The 15622-nt window shown below is 41.3% G+C and overlaps 1 protein-coding gene across 1 annotated transcript in view; it reads left to right on the top strand.

Annotated features, from left to right (window-relative positions):
• Positions 1-15622, top strand: part of LOC144260546 (poly(rC)-binding protein 3-like) — a 66741-nt gene that overhangs the window by 3145 nt on the left and 47974 nt on the right. The window contains exons 2-3 of the mRNA XM_077809199.1: positions 14002-14025; positions 14129-14161. Of these exons, the coding sequence (XP_077665325.1) occupies positions 14002-14025; positions 14129-14161 (57 nt within the window). The remainder of the gene's footprint in view (positions 1-14001; positions 14026-14128; positions 14162-15622) is intronic.

The following is a 15622-nucleotide window of genomic DNA, read 5'->3' as shown; positions in this document are numbered from 1 at the left end:
ATCAAAGAAAGGATCACCAGCATATTTTAGTAATGAACAAAACTACATATTTTTCCCTAGCCTTTTTCCTTAAAGTGGCAGAACCATTTTGGATGAAATTTTTCAGGAAGTTTCAGCCAAACTTGCACCTGGCATGTAAAATCCAAGCCCAAATGGTTTATGTTTGGCAAAGTTATAATCAACTGAAAATAGGGTCTTATAATGGGAAGTATCAGGCAAAGGTATAATGTCTGTGTGTGTGTAAAAACCTAGGATCTGGTTCTTAGGGCTCCATCCTGCAAGGTGCTGGTGCTGATCCAGCGCTGCACTTAAACATACGTTTAACTTCACACCTGTGATTAGTTCTGTTGGCTTCATTAAACTACTTTTGGCTTACGTGCATTCTGGATCATGCCAGAAAGCTAAACTGCTCTCAGAATCAAGCCCTTTATGTAACTCAATAAGTATCAGTCATTTTCAGGACATTTTAGTTAAACTGTTTTTTAAACTAGTACAAAGCAATCAGAAAGGAAATTAGAAGAAGTTAATTTTCTGTGTTGAACATAGTGAATTGGGTGCACAACTACAGTTAACAGTAAACGGGTGTATATATCTAATCTTCAATTAACATGTAGCCCTGAGAGTTTAAATTAAACCCATAAAAGCAAGGAAATTCAAAGTTAGTGGAAATATACCATACATCCTCAGTTAACAAGGCGCAATGGGTGTACCCTTTACTACAGTATGCTCTAATAATGTGCCCTATCGCATCTAAGTATTGCAAAGAATGTATTAAATTATAATTTATTTTTGTATATTAAACTCAGGCCCTCACATTTACTTTGATGTCATCTTTGTGATTTAAAAATGCTAATATCAATGTCGGAGTTATCATTCTGAGAGCTGTGAGTGGCTCTGAAATAGAGCAAGAAATATGCTTCCACAGTTTCTTAAAATTTGCTGCGGTAATGGCATCTCTGGAAATTGCTGTACTCTAATTAGCGTTCCCAGACAAAACACTTAAAGGGGTCAGCATTCAAGTTATAAATAAGGATTCATAACTTACAGGTAAAAGGGGAGAATTAAAGGACATTGTTAAAAATCATAGAATTTATTACTTAAATAAACTAAATATATTTTTTAAAGTTGAAATGTATGGAAATCCATCCTTACCTCTGTTCCTATAATTGTGTTACCTTCTGAACTCCTACATTAGGAGGTTAATATGCTTGTGACATCTGCATTGTATTTCACAAATAGACATCTTACACTACACTTGTCTACACTTAACTGCACCGCTGTAGCTCTTAGTGAAGACGCTACCGGTACCGACAGGAGACCTTCTCCGGTCAGCGTAGGTATTCCACCTCTCCAAGAGGCAGTAGCTATGTTGACGGGAGAAGGCCTCCAGTCAACGTAGCGCTGTTTACACACCTAAGTGACATAGTTATACTAAAATAAGTTTGTAGTGTAGACCAAGGCTATGTAAGCTTCATTAGCTCAGCTGTAAACCCTGGTGGCTTTGGACATTTTAAACACATATACTTGGGTAGTTTGCATATGGACTTTAAAGAGGAGGATGGATTTCTTTAACCATGTCCACTGCACATTATGTAGCATGATATACACCGCTGAACTCCAAAGGGAAGATGTCCACAGACACCAGGAGGCTAACCATTTTGCAGCATAGAAGGTTGATATTGTAAAAACAAATTCCACTGGCTGGCATGAGGGAAGTAATGCTGCACAGGGAGCTGGTTAGATCTTCAGTGGGTGTATATGACATGTAAGAGATAGGGGAGGCCTGATTTTCAACTCACCACTAGGTTAAATCAGAAAAAACTCCATTGAAGTCAATGGAGTCACAGCAGTGTGAAACCCCTCTAACCAAGATCAGGATTAGGACCAAGATGTTTCTACTGCTGTCTCATCAAGGAATGGTGAATCAGAATCTGGTCTTTCATGGAGGTGGTTGTACATAATAAGGATGATACAATGTAGAGGTGTATAGAGCTCATATTGTCAGTGAGAAAGATGTTCTGTATTCAGGCATAAGGCTCATGTTCCATGAAGTTCAGCAGAGATGGGGCAGGGAAAATGGGGACAGAATTAAGGTTGTTTAGGATACCCTAACGCTCCATTTCCCTATTTCAAATGTTTGAATTGTATATAGTTTTCAACATTTGTTCTATAAAACTATGATGTTCTTTCAAGTTCCTCCCCCTTTAAGGAGCCTCTGTATTCACAACTATAATTTTATTTTACCTACATTTTGCATCTGGGAATTTCCTTAGTTTTTTTAAAAAAAGGGTTTTTGTTTCTACGTTTGTGAAGTATTGATGTGGTGGGAGCCCTCGCTGGAGTCCTTCCCACGGTCACAAGCTGGGCCAGCAGCACCAGCTATGCCAGTTACTAACTATTCCACTTCTTGGGGCTCTGCCATACTTGGGTGCCTGATTTTTTCAATCTCCCTCATCGGTCATGTTTTCTAGACCTTTAATCATTTTTGTTGCTCTTCTCTGGACTTTCTCCAATTTGTCCACATCTTTCCTTAAGTGTGGCACCCAAAACTGGACATAAAACTCCAGTTGAGGCCAAATCAGTGCAGAGTAGAGCGGAAGAATTACTTCTCATATCTTGCTCACAACACTCCTGTTAATGCATCCCAGAATGATGATTGCTTTTTTTGCAACAGTGTTACACTGTTCGTTCATACTTAGCTTGTGATCCACTATGACCCCCAGATCCCTTTCCGCAGTACTCCTTCCTAGGCAGTCATTTCCCATTTTGTATGTGTGCAACTGATTATTCCTTCCTAAATGGAGTACTTTGCATTTGTCCTTATTGAATTTCATCCTATTTTCTTCAGACCATTTCTCCAGTTTGTCCAAATCATTTTGAATTTTAACCCTGTCCTCCAAAGCACTTGCAAGCCCTCCAGCTTGGTATCATCTGCAAACATTGTAAGTATATTCTCTATGCATTATCTAAATCATTGATGAAGATATTGAACAGAACTGGACCCAGAACTGATCACTGCAGGACTCCACTCAGTATGCCCTTCCAGCTTAACTGTGAACCACTGATAACTACTGTCTCAGAATGGTTTTCCAACCAGTTATGCACCCACCTTTTAGTAGCTCCATCTAGGTTGTATTTTCTAGATGGAGCTACTATGTGTAGCTACATGTACTATATGTATGTGTTTGTGAGAAAGTCACACAAGACAGTATCAAAAACCTTACTAAAATCAAGCTACACCATATCTACCGCTTCCCCCACAGCCAAAGGCTTGTTACCCTTTCAAAGAAAGCTATCAGATTGGTTTGACATGATCTGTTCTTGACAAATTCAGACTGACTGCTGCTTATCACCTTATTATCTTCTAGATGTTTGCAAATTGATGGCTTAATTATTTGCTCCTTGATCTTTCTGGGTACCAAAGTTCCCCAACCCAGCACCTTCCTATTCCCCAGATATCTTTTACCTCCCACGCATCTGCCAGGGCTGCCAAATTTTGTGCAGCTCCATCTCCTACCCTTGCCATTGCTTGGGGCTGGGTATATTGACCTTAAGCTGAAGTTTATGGTCATATACAAATTACTTGCAAATATGCCAAATAGTTGCATATTCACAAATAATTAGTATAAATGCAACACATGGAGCCACACTAATCTTGGCAGCTATGTCAGTCATTCTCACGGAGTATAGTTACATTATCTGATGTGGAAAGAAACCTTAATTCAACAACAGACATTGTAACGGGGATGAGAAAGAGAAGAGAAAAGGAGAAATCCAGTGGGGTTTTACAGAGTGTAGGTCAGTGCAGAATTCAGCTTTGTGTAGGCTGGAGAGGTAGGAAGAGGGGAAAAGAGATAGCAAGGGGGGACTCTTTGGGCCTGATTCTGATCTCGCTTTGTCCAGTTTTACGAAGTGTAATTCCATTGAAATCAGTGGATTTATTTCTGATCTTAAACAGTGTGAGAGAAATCAGATCCATAGACAAACATTATTTGTATCTAACAAGCCTTTTGTGGAGCGACAATAAATTCCCAGGTTATATATATATTATAATAACTGCCACTATTGTTTCAAGTACTGTTAGCACAAGTTAAATTTCTCCCTGTTGTATCTCTTTTATTCCATTTTTCCTCATGCTCCTATTTATGTGAAACACATTCCCTCCTTCCCCACCCCCTACGGAGAGAGTTGACTCCTTCAACCCACATACCACGTTTTACTCTCCCTTATATGTTCATGTATTTTCCTTCTGGAGCCTGTTGTCATTGCTGTATCAACCACAGGGGCCCACTAGATAGCAGTGTTAGTGGGGAGCAAGGGAATAAATGAAGGAGCTGAATGTGGGTTTTCCACGCTGCATTTCTGCCAGGTTGAAATGCAGCCATGTTTATAATGATAAGCAGTACTGATTAAGGCACAGGTTATTTTCTGGGATTAATGACTAGCTGGGAAGCCTTGATAATGTGACAGGGAGCTCGGCTTACCAATAACATGACTTAGTGGTTAGCTTGCAGGCCTCTACTTTCCCCGCCCCATCTCCCATGCCTCTCATCAGCAACTCTTCCAATAATGTGAAAGCCTGCCTCTTGGGGATGACAACTTGACCCTCCAGCAAAGTCACCAGTTCGGTTCATCCCCCTTCAGGGTAACAAAATCTAAAGAGGTATGAAGAATCCCACATTCTCAAAACAGAAAGGGTCTTCAGCCCACTTCCGGACGTTTATGCAGGGTTCAGCCTCACATCAGGGCTCTCAGCATCTCTACCCTCTCCTCACTCCTGAAAGGAGGGGTGGGAAAGGAGAAACATGCTCCTTTCCATAACAATGGTCACAGGGAGTTGTTAGGAGAGTCCAGATCTTCCCATTCCACAGTGCTCTGGCCCCGGGCCCTATGAGAGGTAACAATATCAAGCACCCTGCAATTCCTTGAAACTGCTTCCCTGGGTCACTTCCACTGTTCGCCTCTCCCCAAAGTCTCAAAGTCTAACATAAGACAGCAAAAATAAAGAGTAATTTGAACCTTCAGGTCTCAGCTGGAAGCCCCTTCCTTGTAATGGGGGTTTGTGCAACACCCTTGTTCAGGAGCTCTCAACATAGGTCTGTCCTCCCACCTTACCTGAGCCACCTGGCTACCTTTTAAGCTCCTTTCTCTAGCTGGAACATGCTTTGCAGGTGCGGTGGGGCACTCACCTGGGCCCAGAACTGCTCCTTAGCCTCTTCACTCCTAGTGTGGGGTTTATGCACCGCATTACGTTGTAAAAAATTACTCTCTGCCAGGCTGAGGCTGGTATTTAGTTTATATTCATGCCTAAAATGAATAATCAGGAGAAACCTCATTTTCTGGAGTTCTGCAGCCCTACTTATTAGTATCCTTGCTGGCCATCTCAGCACGGAGACTAAAGTTTGAATGGGCCCAGAAATTAAATCACCTTTCCCCTCCTAAAGGTGGAACTTTCAGGCCAGGGCTGGGGTACGATGGCAGTGTTATAGTTGGACTGCTATTGCCCATTCCTGTTTTGTAGATAGAGGACATCAGTTCGCATTCCTGTCAAGATAGCACCTATCACGAGCATTAAATTAACATTTTTAGAAAGGACTTATAGTATGCAAATATAGAGTGCAAGTGCGTGGTGCCATCCCCAGCTGTCACAGCCCTCAGCAGGCATCAACTGGATACATTGTTAAAGGGCCAAAAGGGCCGTTCCCTTTTTTGGTCAAAAATCAACTTTTCATAATTGCCCGTAAAATAGATTAGGGTAGGTTCTTTGGAGCTTTTGATATTTCATTTTCATTTTTCTGTTCACATTTTGGAAGATTTGTATTCTCATGAATTTTGGAAGGCTGATTTTCTTGCCTAATGCCAACAGTAATGAGGTCAAGCACTGTGCAGTATGGTAAAGGCTTTTCCATGCAGCTTTGCCAATACCCCGCAGAACCAGCTCTGTGCCAATTCTGAGCATCATGTGCCCAATATAAAAGGACTCCAAGGAAGCATTTACACTGTACTGGAGAATTATTACATGACTTTAAAATGGTTTGGACTTGTACACAGCCAGTGTTAACAGGCTGTCTGAAACCCTGAAGATTCGCCATGAAGGGCCGAATTCAGATACGTATGGTATCAGCAGAAGGGTGTTGGATTTCAAAAAAGCAATTTAGGAGAAATTTAAAAATCAAGTGTATAAGGTGGAATAGGAGGAAATATTCAAATCTGCCAGTCCGAAATAAGGCTAAGGCAGCCTACAAGACACTTTGAATAAGGCCCAGCAAGTTTCAATGCTTCGGTAAAAAAAGAATGTAAGCAACAAGAAGAGACTTGTGTAATTTCATAAGGGATTGCACAAAGATCTGAGGTGAAAAAGAAACAAAGCTGTACTGGGAATAGCAAAGTGTGCAGGAAACCAAACAAGCATACAAGGAGTCAGTTAAAGCCTTCAGGGAAAAGTTAAAGATTGCAAAAATAAAAACCAGAAAGAGTTAATACAAGCCAGATGGGGTGAGGAGAACAAGAAGAGCATTTACCAATAGAGAGGGGGTACAGGCGGGAAAGAAAATTGGGAGAGAAAGTGGACCTGTTGTTACTAAATGATATGGGTTAATCAATCTGGGAGGGAAATAATGTGCAACATGTATGTTCAGTATGAGGGAGAAATCTGGAAAGCACAAAAGCTGAAAGAGAGCTGGTGTGATAATGGCTAGAAAGATTAGAACAACAGACATGAGTTTGATCGCTACATGGTGACACTGTAGTCAAAAATATGAGTGCAGTTTTGGGCTTCATCTACAGAGTCATCTGGTCAATGGGACAGGGAGGCAATAGGTACCTCTCTCTATGGCTCTGGCGAAAGCATACCTGGAATACTGTACTCATTTCTAGGTACTAGATCATGGGCAAGATGTTTGAAAATGGGAGCTCAAAGAAAAGCAAGGGAAAAAAAAAGGCGGCTGAATAGATTGGGGAGAGAAATGCAAAGAGCTAATAACTTTGTTAAGTTATGATGAGGGAGAAAATAAGTTTGCAAATCTATGAAGAAAATAAACATCAAGAAGGGAATGTAATTTATTTTGAGTGATACAAGGAATTAGAACTAGAAATAATGGGATAAAATAATAAGTAATTGTAACAATAAAGGCTAAAGAAAAAGGAATTTTAGCCTAAACACTAGGAGAAACTGCCTGGTAGTGAGACTTACTAGTCTGTGAAACAGTCTCCTAAGGGAAGTGTTGGAAGCATCATTGCTTGGAATATTTAAAACGTATCTGGATAAAATACAAGCAAATGTACTATAGGGAACAATCCTGCAGTAGCAGGGGAAAATATCTGATGATCTAATAGGGCTTTTCTGTCTCTGACTTTTTGACGGGGTAAAACATTCCAACTCTATCCTCATAGTCACAGTATCGGTAAATTAGACAAGTGTACTTAGCAGCCACATTTTCGACTGTGGCCATTGATTTTGATTGTCTCAATTTTAGGGTGCCGCCCTTCAGATACCCTTGGACCTTTTTAGTGGTGCTGATCATCTTCAACAGCATTGACGTCAGCTAGAGTTGTGGGTGCTCAGCGCCTCTGAAAAAGGAGACCTACTGTGTCCCAGCAGAGCACACCTAACATCAGTGGCCGTCACGGTTCACAACAAAATTTTCTACAGTTGATTTTTTTTCATTGCTATACTACGCACCCACACTTAAAGACGCTAATACAGGCAAGATAAAAAACAAAGAGAACATTTCTCACTTTCATTCATTGTACACAGCACAGTCTCGCCTTCATGGACTTTTTTTTTTTTAACAACAGAATAACCTGGAGCCATTTTTTCCACACTTGTCTATATAATCCATCCCTGACAGGTCTGTAAAACAAAATATCACCAGCTCCTCTGTTATCATGAAATAAATAACCTCCTCTAATTTTAATCCATTTCACATTAATATATAACATAAAAGAAAGTGTCTTTGAGAGTTGGCTTCTCAGCAAGTTAATCCAAGGAGGAAAAATGCCAGCTAAGTCAATGTTTATTCTGTTCTTTCTATTTCTTGTGAACACTGGCAAGGTATTTATGATTGATTGATTGTGCACTTCCTATACATAATTTCAGTGACAGCCCACAGTCCCTTACTACTTTGCCAGTCTGACAAAAGGGAGTGATTCATTGGAAGAGTGTTAGCAATCCGGACATTTTCTTATTGCCAGTGGCTGCTGCAACTTCCCAAAAACAAACCACGTGACAAACATTTCTTGTATCTGGTAAGCATGGTATTCTGATCAGTACACAGATACAATGAATTGATATAAGCAGAAGGCACTGTTTCCATTGCTACTGATTTCGTACAGTGGGTGAGCACAGGGACTGTCATCACTAGTACCACCAGCACTGGAAGGAAGATAGTAGAAGGTTGCAGTAGATAACTGTGGTGAAATTTTATACAAATTACTAGCCTGCTAGCCAAATAGAAGTAGGATGTGTTATAAAACCTTCTGCAACAGAAAAGGGTGGAATAGTGTCTTCTCTTTCAGAATGGCCATAACGTAAGTGTCAGTGAGCTGTAGAAACTTATGAAGGGTCTCAAGCATATGCCTTACTTTTAGCATAGGAGCAGTCCCATTGAAGACCTTGTTGAATTGAGGTTTTAAGCATCAGATGTTGAATACATAAACATGGATCACCAGTTAACATGACTGACTCAGTCATTCGTTCTTTCAAGGTAGATGAACTGAGTGATGGCACGTGTAATTTACTGTCTTTTTTTCAGGTACATTAATAGTTGGCTTTATACAGGGCTTAATCCTGATGTCTTTGCTGGTGCAAAATTAATATCAAAGTGCAACAGTAGCAACCTGCGTAATAAAGGCTTTGGGATGTTGCTTGTAGTTTGTCAAATGCTTTGGGATGAAAGCATAAATGTATAATATTATTGTGACTTTTAAAATGGTTTTCACGTCCATAAATGAATTTAGATTAAGGCTCCTGTCAGATTAGTGTTTCAACAACACTGTAAAGTTGGTGGCAGGATTTTATAACAGAGTGATCACTGGTTTATTGTGAGGACTGTTTTTTACTCCCGAGATTGATGGTGCTATAATGATTATTAAACTGGCAATATTTAGAAAAATGATGGAACTTCACACATCATGTTCGCAGTCTAAAGGTTACTCTTTATGCCAAGCTTTGTTACCACTTGTTAAGCTTCCTGGTTTTTTTTAACATGACTAATTTGTTTTCCTTTCTATGAAGAAGACATAACTATTAGCTGATTAGGGAAATAGCTCTCTCTCTCATACAGTTTGACTGAGTATTTCAGAAACCCAGATTTGTCAGTTGCACTGTCAAGATCTCTGTCAACCACTTGGATTGGAAGGAGTTGGTTTTTGTTTTAATTTTTCTGTTCCATTAGCAATAGGGTGGCATAGGTAATGCGTTCTGTTTTGTGCTAAGACCCTGTGCCTCTGGATTGCTCATTTGGCATGGAACTCATCCTATATCTAATCCATCATGTGAATTAGGTGTGAAAATAATAGTGTGTGTCTACCTCTTAGCATTAAGTAAACTATCCCTCATTTTTAACATTGATTTTCCTTCTGTTGCTCACTGAAATGATGACTAAGTAATTGAATATTTAAAAAACCACGTATCCAGTATACTTTTCATAGAACAAACCAATGACTGGCAACATTTTCCATTTTCTAGTAACATATGGCTTTATACAGGGTTTGCATTGTGTCATTTTTGTTACATTTATAACTACTTAGACACAGTTTAGGGTACATCTACAGTACGAAATTATTTTGAAATTATTCTATTTGAATTTTCAGAAGCGATTTTATACATTCGGTCTTCTGTGTCCCCACTAAAGCGTGTGAATTTGGCAGAGTGCATCCACAGTACCGAGGCTAGCATTGAATGTTGGAGCGGTGCACTATGGGTAGCTATCCCACAGTTCCCGCAGTCCACGCCGCCCATTGGAATTCTGGGTTAAGCTCCCAGTGCATGATGGGGCAAAAACATTCTCGCGAGTGTTTCTGGGTGTGTGTCAGCCACTCCTCCCTTTGTGAAAGCTATGGCAGACAATTGTTTTACACCTTTTTGGCATCCAGACACCATACTGCTTTCAGCAGACAGTGCACCACTGCTCTCCTGCTACTATGAATCCACCTCGCATTTCCTCTCGTCTTCCTATGTAATCTCTAGTATCTACTCTTTCCCTTCCTCATTGAACGCTTCCGCTGCCAACTCTGCTCGGCCACCGTGAACCGAGCAGCACAGCTTCCTCCGCCAACTCTGCTCTCCCGCTCTTGCTGCGCTACCGAGCTTCTCCATGTTGTCTGTCCTGGGCTCCCGCCTCCGTGAAAGCTACAGAAGACAACCATTTCCCACCTTTTTTCAGCTATTGTGAACCGAACAGCACCTCTTCCGCTGCCACTCTGCTCTCCTACGTTTCATGCCATTTTTCCAGGATTACCCGTGCAGGCACCGTAGCTATGGAGCCCGTTCAGATCTCCACTGTAGTTTTGACCGTTGTAAATACCTCACACATTATCCAGCAGTATGTGCAGTACCTGCAAAACTGGGCGAGGAAGCGACGACAGCACGATTACTATACTGATGAGGACATGGACACAGACGTTCCTAGAAGCACGGCATGTGGTGATTGGGAGATCCTGGTAGTGTTGGGCCAGGTTCGTGCCGTGGAACGCTGATTCTGGGCCCTGGAAACAAGCACAGACTGGTGGGACCAGATAGTGTTGAAGGTATGGGATGATTCCCAGTGGCTGCGAAACTTTCGTATGCGTAGGGCCACTTTCATGGAACTTTGTGACTTCCTGTGCCCTGCCCTGAAGCTCAAAGACACCAAAATGAAAGCAGCCCTCACAGTTGAGAAGCGAGTGGCCATAGCCCTGTAGAAGCTTGCAACGCCTGACAGCTACTGGTCATTCGGGAATCAGTTTGGAGTGGGCAAATCTACTGTGGGGGCTGCTGTGCTGCAAGTAGCCAACACAATCATTGACCAGCTGCTATCAAGGGTAGTGACTTTGGGAAATGTGCAGACCATTGGGGATGGCTTTAATGCGTTGGGGTTCCCTAACTGCAGCGGGGCGATAGACAGAACGCATATCCCTATCTTGGCACTGGACTACTGGGGCAGCCAATACATAAACTGCAAGGGGTACTTTTCCATGGTGCTGCAAGCACTGGTGGATCACAAAGGATGTTTCACCGACATCAACGTGGGATGGCCGGAAAAGGTGCATGTTCGCAGTCTAAAGGTTACTCTTTATGCCAAGCTTTGTTACCACTTGTTATCACATCTTCAGGAACTCTGGTCTGATTGAACAGCTGCAGGAAGGGACTTACTTCCCAGACCGGAAAATTACTGTTGGGGATGTTGAAATTCCTATAGTTATCCTCGGGGACCCAGCCTACCCCTTAATGCCATGGCTTATGAAACCGTACACAGGCACCCTGGACAGTAGTAAGGAGCAGTTCAACTGTAGGCTGAGCAAGTGCGGAATGGTGGTAGAATGTGCTTTTGGATGTTTGAAAGCACGCTGGTGCAGTTTACTGACTTGGTTAGATCTCAGCACAACATTGCTCCACAATATCTGTGAGAGTAAAGGGGAGACGTTTATGGTGGGGTGGGAGGTTGAGGCAGTGGCCAGTTTCGCACAGCCAGACAACAGGGCGATTAGAAGAGCGCAGCAGGGTGCGCTTCATATCAGAGAAGCTTTGAAAGCCGGTTTCATGACTGGCCAGGGTACAGTGTGACAGTTGTGTTTGTTTGTGTTTGTGTTTGTTTCTTTTAAAAAAAGAAAAGGAGTACTTGTGGCACCTTAGAAACTAACCAAATAAATTGGTTAGTCTCTAAGGTGCCACAAGTACTCCTTTTCTTTTTGCGAATACAGACTAACACGGCTGTTACTCTGAAACGTTTCTTTTAAAGTTACCCCCCCATATATATATATATGAACGAATCAAGTTTGACAAACCAGAAAACCCAATATGAGACCCATTCTCCAAATTAGCTAAAGAACCCTCTGATTTCTATCTGAGCAAAAAAAAAAAAAAAAAGGCTTCCCTATCAGAATTAAAAATATATGCTGTTTCTGATCTTTATGTGAATTTGGCTTTGCTGGAGAGAGGACTGGTGCTGACAAACTTAGAGCTGTCAAATTCATCCCAGAGAAAGAACTTTTTCTTTTGGCTTGCTTATATGGTCCAAAAATATCTGGGAATTTAGGAACTTCATTATTAAATAGATTTTCCTCCTTTTTTCATAGACTATCAGCCTCATACATTCCTGGTCAAGATGGACTACTGGACTGCTAAAAACCTAAATAGTAATTTTTGTGTGTACATAGATATAGATTCATACACTCCTGAAGTCTATATATATGTACAGATTATTAGATATACTCGTGCAAGGTACTTAACACTTAAGCTAACACAATAACAAGCAAAATAACACTTATATAAATATACTAGCATATAGGTCGACTCCACACAACACGTAAAATTGTGTTTCCACAGAGCACATAAGAAGCCCATCTGAATACAGTCCAGCACTATATGAGAATGAAGTAGAGTTTCCAAGCAGCTAATAGGAGGAGCAATAAAGAAGAAAACAAAAACAAGGGAGGTACATTTTGAGAATAAGTCTGAGGATTTCCAGGTTCAGCAGCAGTCAGCGTAGAGGCAGACTGGGGTCTTCATGGCCTTGTTCATCTATGTACTTAACTTCAGCATGTACTTAACTTTAAGCATGAGCTTATGTCCCATCAACATGAATGGGATTTAAGCACATGTTGAAGCAGCTTGCTAAATTGGAACTTCTCCACTCACAGAACATCTGCAGCTGTCCTCAGTGTTGTGGATGTGGTTAGAAGAGCCACAAGCCCTAACTGCTTCATTTTGGATCTGTATACATTATTCATTGGAAAAAAGAACTTCCACAAGGTCACTGCACCAGCCTTGAAATGTGGAGATGCATTTAGTAGCCTTTTGTCATAAAATGAGCCTTTTTCGCAGGAAAAAGTAATGGATAGCCATTTCTTAAATCTACTCTGGTGGCTGTGATTCAGAACAAGTCAGGGGAAAGTACTAGCTGCAGATCAGCTCTCCAGATCAGATTAATCATGTCTAACTCTTTTTAACCAGTGGAAGCGGATTTTGGAGACTAACCACAGAATATGAGCTTTTTCCTTGGCTGGTCTCATCTCCAATAGTTGTTTTTCAGTCTTGGATCAAACTTGTGCAACTAGCACAATGCTCATGGTGTTCATTTTATGGTTATTAGCTTCCATTTTGCTTCCCTACTGCTTGTGTGTGCCTAGTTTAAAACACATGGATGTGATCAGAACTCCCATTGCATGTCTGAAGGTTTTTTTCTGGACTTTTTATACGACTCCACGTAAGATTTTAATAGCCCGTTAGCCATCCTCAGAGTGTCTAACAGCTGATTAGAAATCACTGGTTTGGGAAGCTCTCACTGGAGGGATTGAGAAGGACAGGCCAGCAGTTGTTTATACAATAACTCCTGATCTCACCATTAATCCACTTCTGTCCATTACTTGCTGAAAAGAGCACAAGTGTCTGCCTTCAAAGAGATCACCATTGAATGTGAAGGCTGTATCTTCCCAATTTTCCCAGAATATTGTTCAGCTCAGTTCTGAATCTCTTATTCCCCAAAATAAGATCTCGGTATTTACAGTGACAGTTTGCTGCATTAGCTCAGGGCTACTTTCGAGGCAGTGGGGCTTCCTTCATGACAGCAGTAAACTCTTGTGTGTCATTTATTTATATTGCAATAGGAGCTCTTAGTCCATTCCTTCTTATAATGCATATTTGTATAGACTAAAAATGTAGCTATTGTGAAATGTGGCTGGTCTGTCCTGCCCACCTTTGTTTTCAGAATGAACTTTATAGTGAAATATTGTTTAATTAACATTTTCTTCTTTTTGTACTCATAAATATTCACTTACTGTGTTGTTTTTTTCCTGTTCCAGGAGGTTGGGAGCATTATTGGAAAGGTCAGTAATTTACTTTAAGAATTATTTTTTTAATTCATGTCTCAATATCCTATATCAATTGACCACTGCAATAGGGACTAATTTTTCCCCATTTGTTTAACAGAAAGGGGAGACAGTTAAGAAGATGAGGGAGGAGGTAAGAGAGAAACTTTGATGTCTTTATTTCTTTCTGTCAGAGTAGAACTAGATGTGTATGGAATAACAGTGCCACCAGGTGGCTGGAAAGATTAATACCAACTATTTATTATTATATGTGGTGTTGTTTTAATACATAAGCCAAAATTAAACAGTTTTTATTAATATAAGCTTCCCATAAAGCTGTCTCAGGTTTTTTGTCTTCTTTAAAGGAAACTAAAAGTGGATAATTTCTACAGCACTGTGCCTGTAACCCTATTGTCTCAGAGCTTATTTAGTCAGTAGGGTTCTAAGTGTCACAGAAACTCTTAGGGTTCTATTCTCCCACTAACTCACATTCATGGAGTTTGGTTCCAGAGCTGAATTTTCCAAAGGTTAGGATTATGGGTGGGTGTTGAATACAGGGATTTGGATTGACACATTATAGGAGGTGGGGGCCATCCAAAAAGTCTGGCTGTCTCTCAGAGCTGGAGTGGTCCATGTGGTACAGGCTCATCTCTTACCACTCCCTTTGTCAACACTTGGCGATAAGAAGATAAACCCGCAAACTGGAGACATCATACCTGTTGTAAAGATGCAAAAAAGGCACCTTTTCCCCCATTCCTGGAGTTTAGATTTATAAACAAAAAGATTAATTCAAAGCTGATATCACATAAATCTCACTCCAAATCAACTCCCTAGGCTTGGCTGCTCATAGGTTTACTTTCCAATCAGCCGATCTGTCCCAGACCCTAAATCTCCTACTTCAGGGCTTCAGCCAGTCACTTGTAGGGGCCAGGAAATGTTTCCCCCTGCTACTTCCCCACTTCCCCCCATGTATTCTTGCTGTTGGGTTTTGTTTGTTTTTCATGGTGTTGTTTTTTGTCTTTGTTGTTGTTTTGTTTTGTTTGTGGCATCAAAGATGGCTACAGCTGGAGCTGGGACACTGCACTGTGTGGACTGAAGCTCTGAGCATTCTTTCTCTCAGGTGCTTGGCTGGCTGGTTCTTGCTCACACATTCAGGGTCTATCTGATCCCATATGCAGGGTTGAGAAGGAATTTTCCCTTCAGTCAGATTGGCAGTGACCTGGGGGAGAGGAGTTGCTCTCCTCTGCAATGTGGAGTCAGATTCTGTGCCAGGATTATCTGGGTATATCTCAGTCAGTTCTCTGCCATTGCAGGGGCCTTGGGTATTAGTGCACGTTGGTCCCTCCTGTTTTCTGCTGTGGTACATAACAGCTTAGTCTCCTGAGGGCTGTAACATATTAGTCTAATTTCAGTTGTTGGTTTTAATGTGCCGGTGCTCGGTGGTATTGGTGGTCTGTGATATACAGGAGGTCAGATTTGATCTGGTGGTCCCTTCTGGCCTTAAATTCTCGGACTCTAGCTACCTGTCCTCAGAGGTCTACCCCACCTTTCTTATACTCGGGATGGAGTCTAAAAAGTCACATCTGCCCCACTGAGTCAGCAGAAACTAACCTGC

This window comes from Eretmochelys imbricata, chromosome 2, assembly GCF_965152235.1.
Source record: "Eretmochelys imbricata isolate rEreImb1 chromosome 2, rEreImb1.hap1, whole genome shotgun sequence".
NCBI lineage: Eukaryota > Metazoa > Chordata > Testudines > Cheloniidae > Eretmochelys > Eretmochelys imbricata.
The sequence above is the reverse complement of the archived record's forward strand: the minus strand, read 5'-3'. Positions and strand labels throughout refer to the sequence as shown.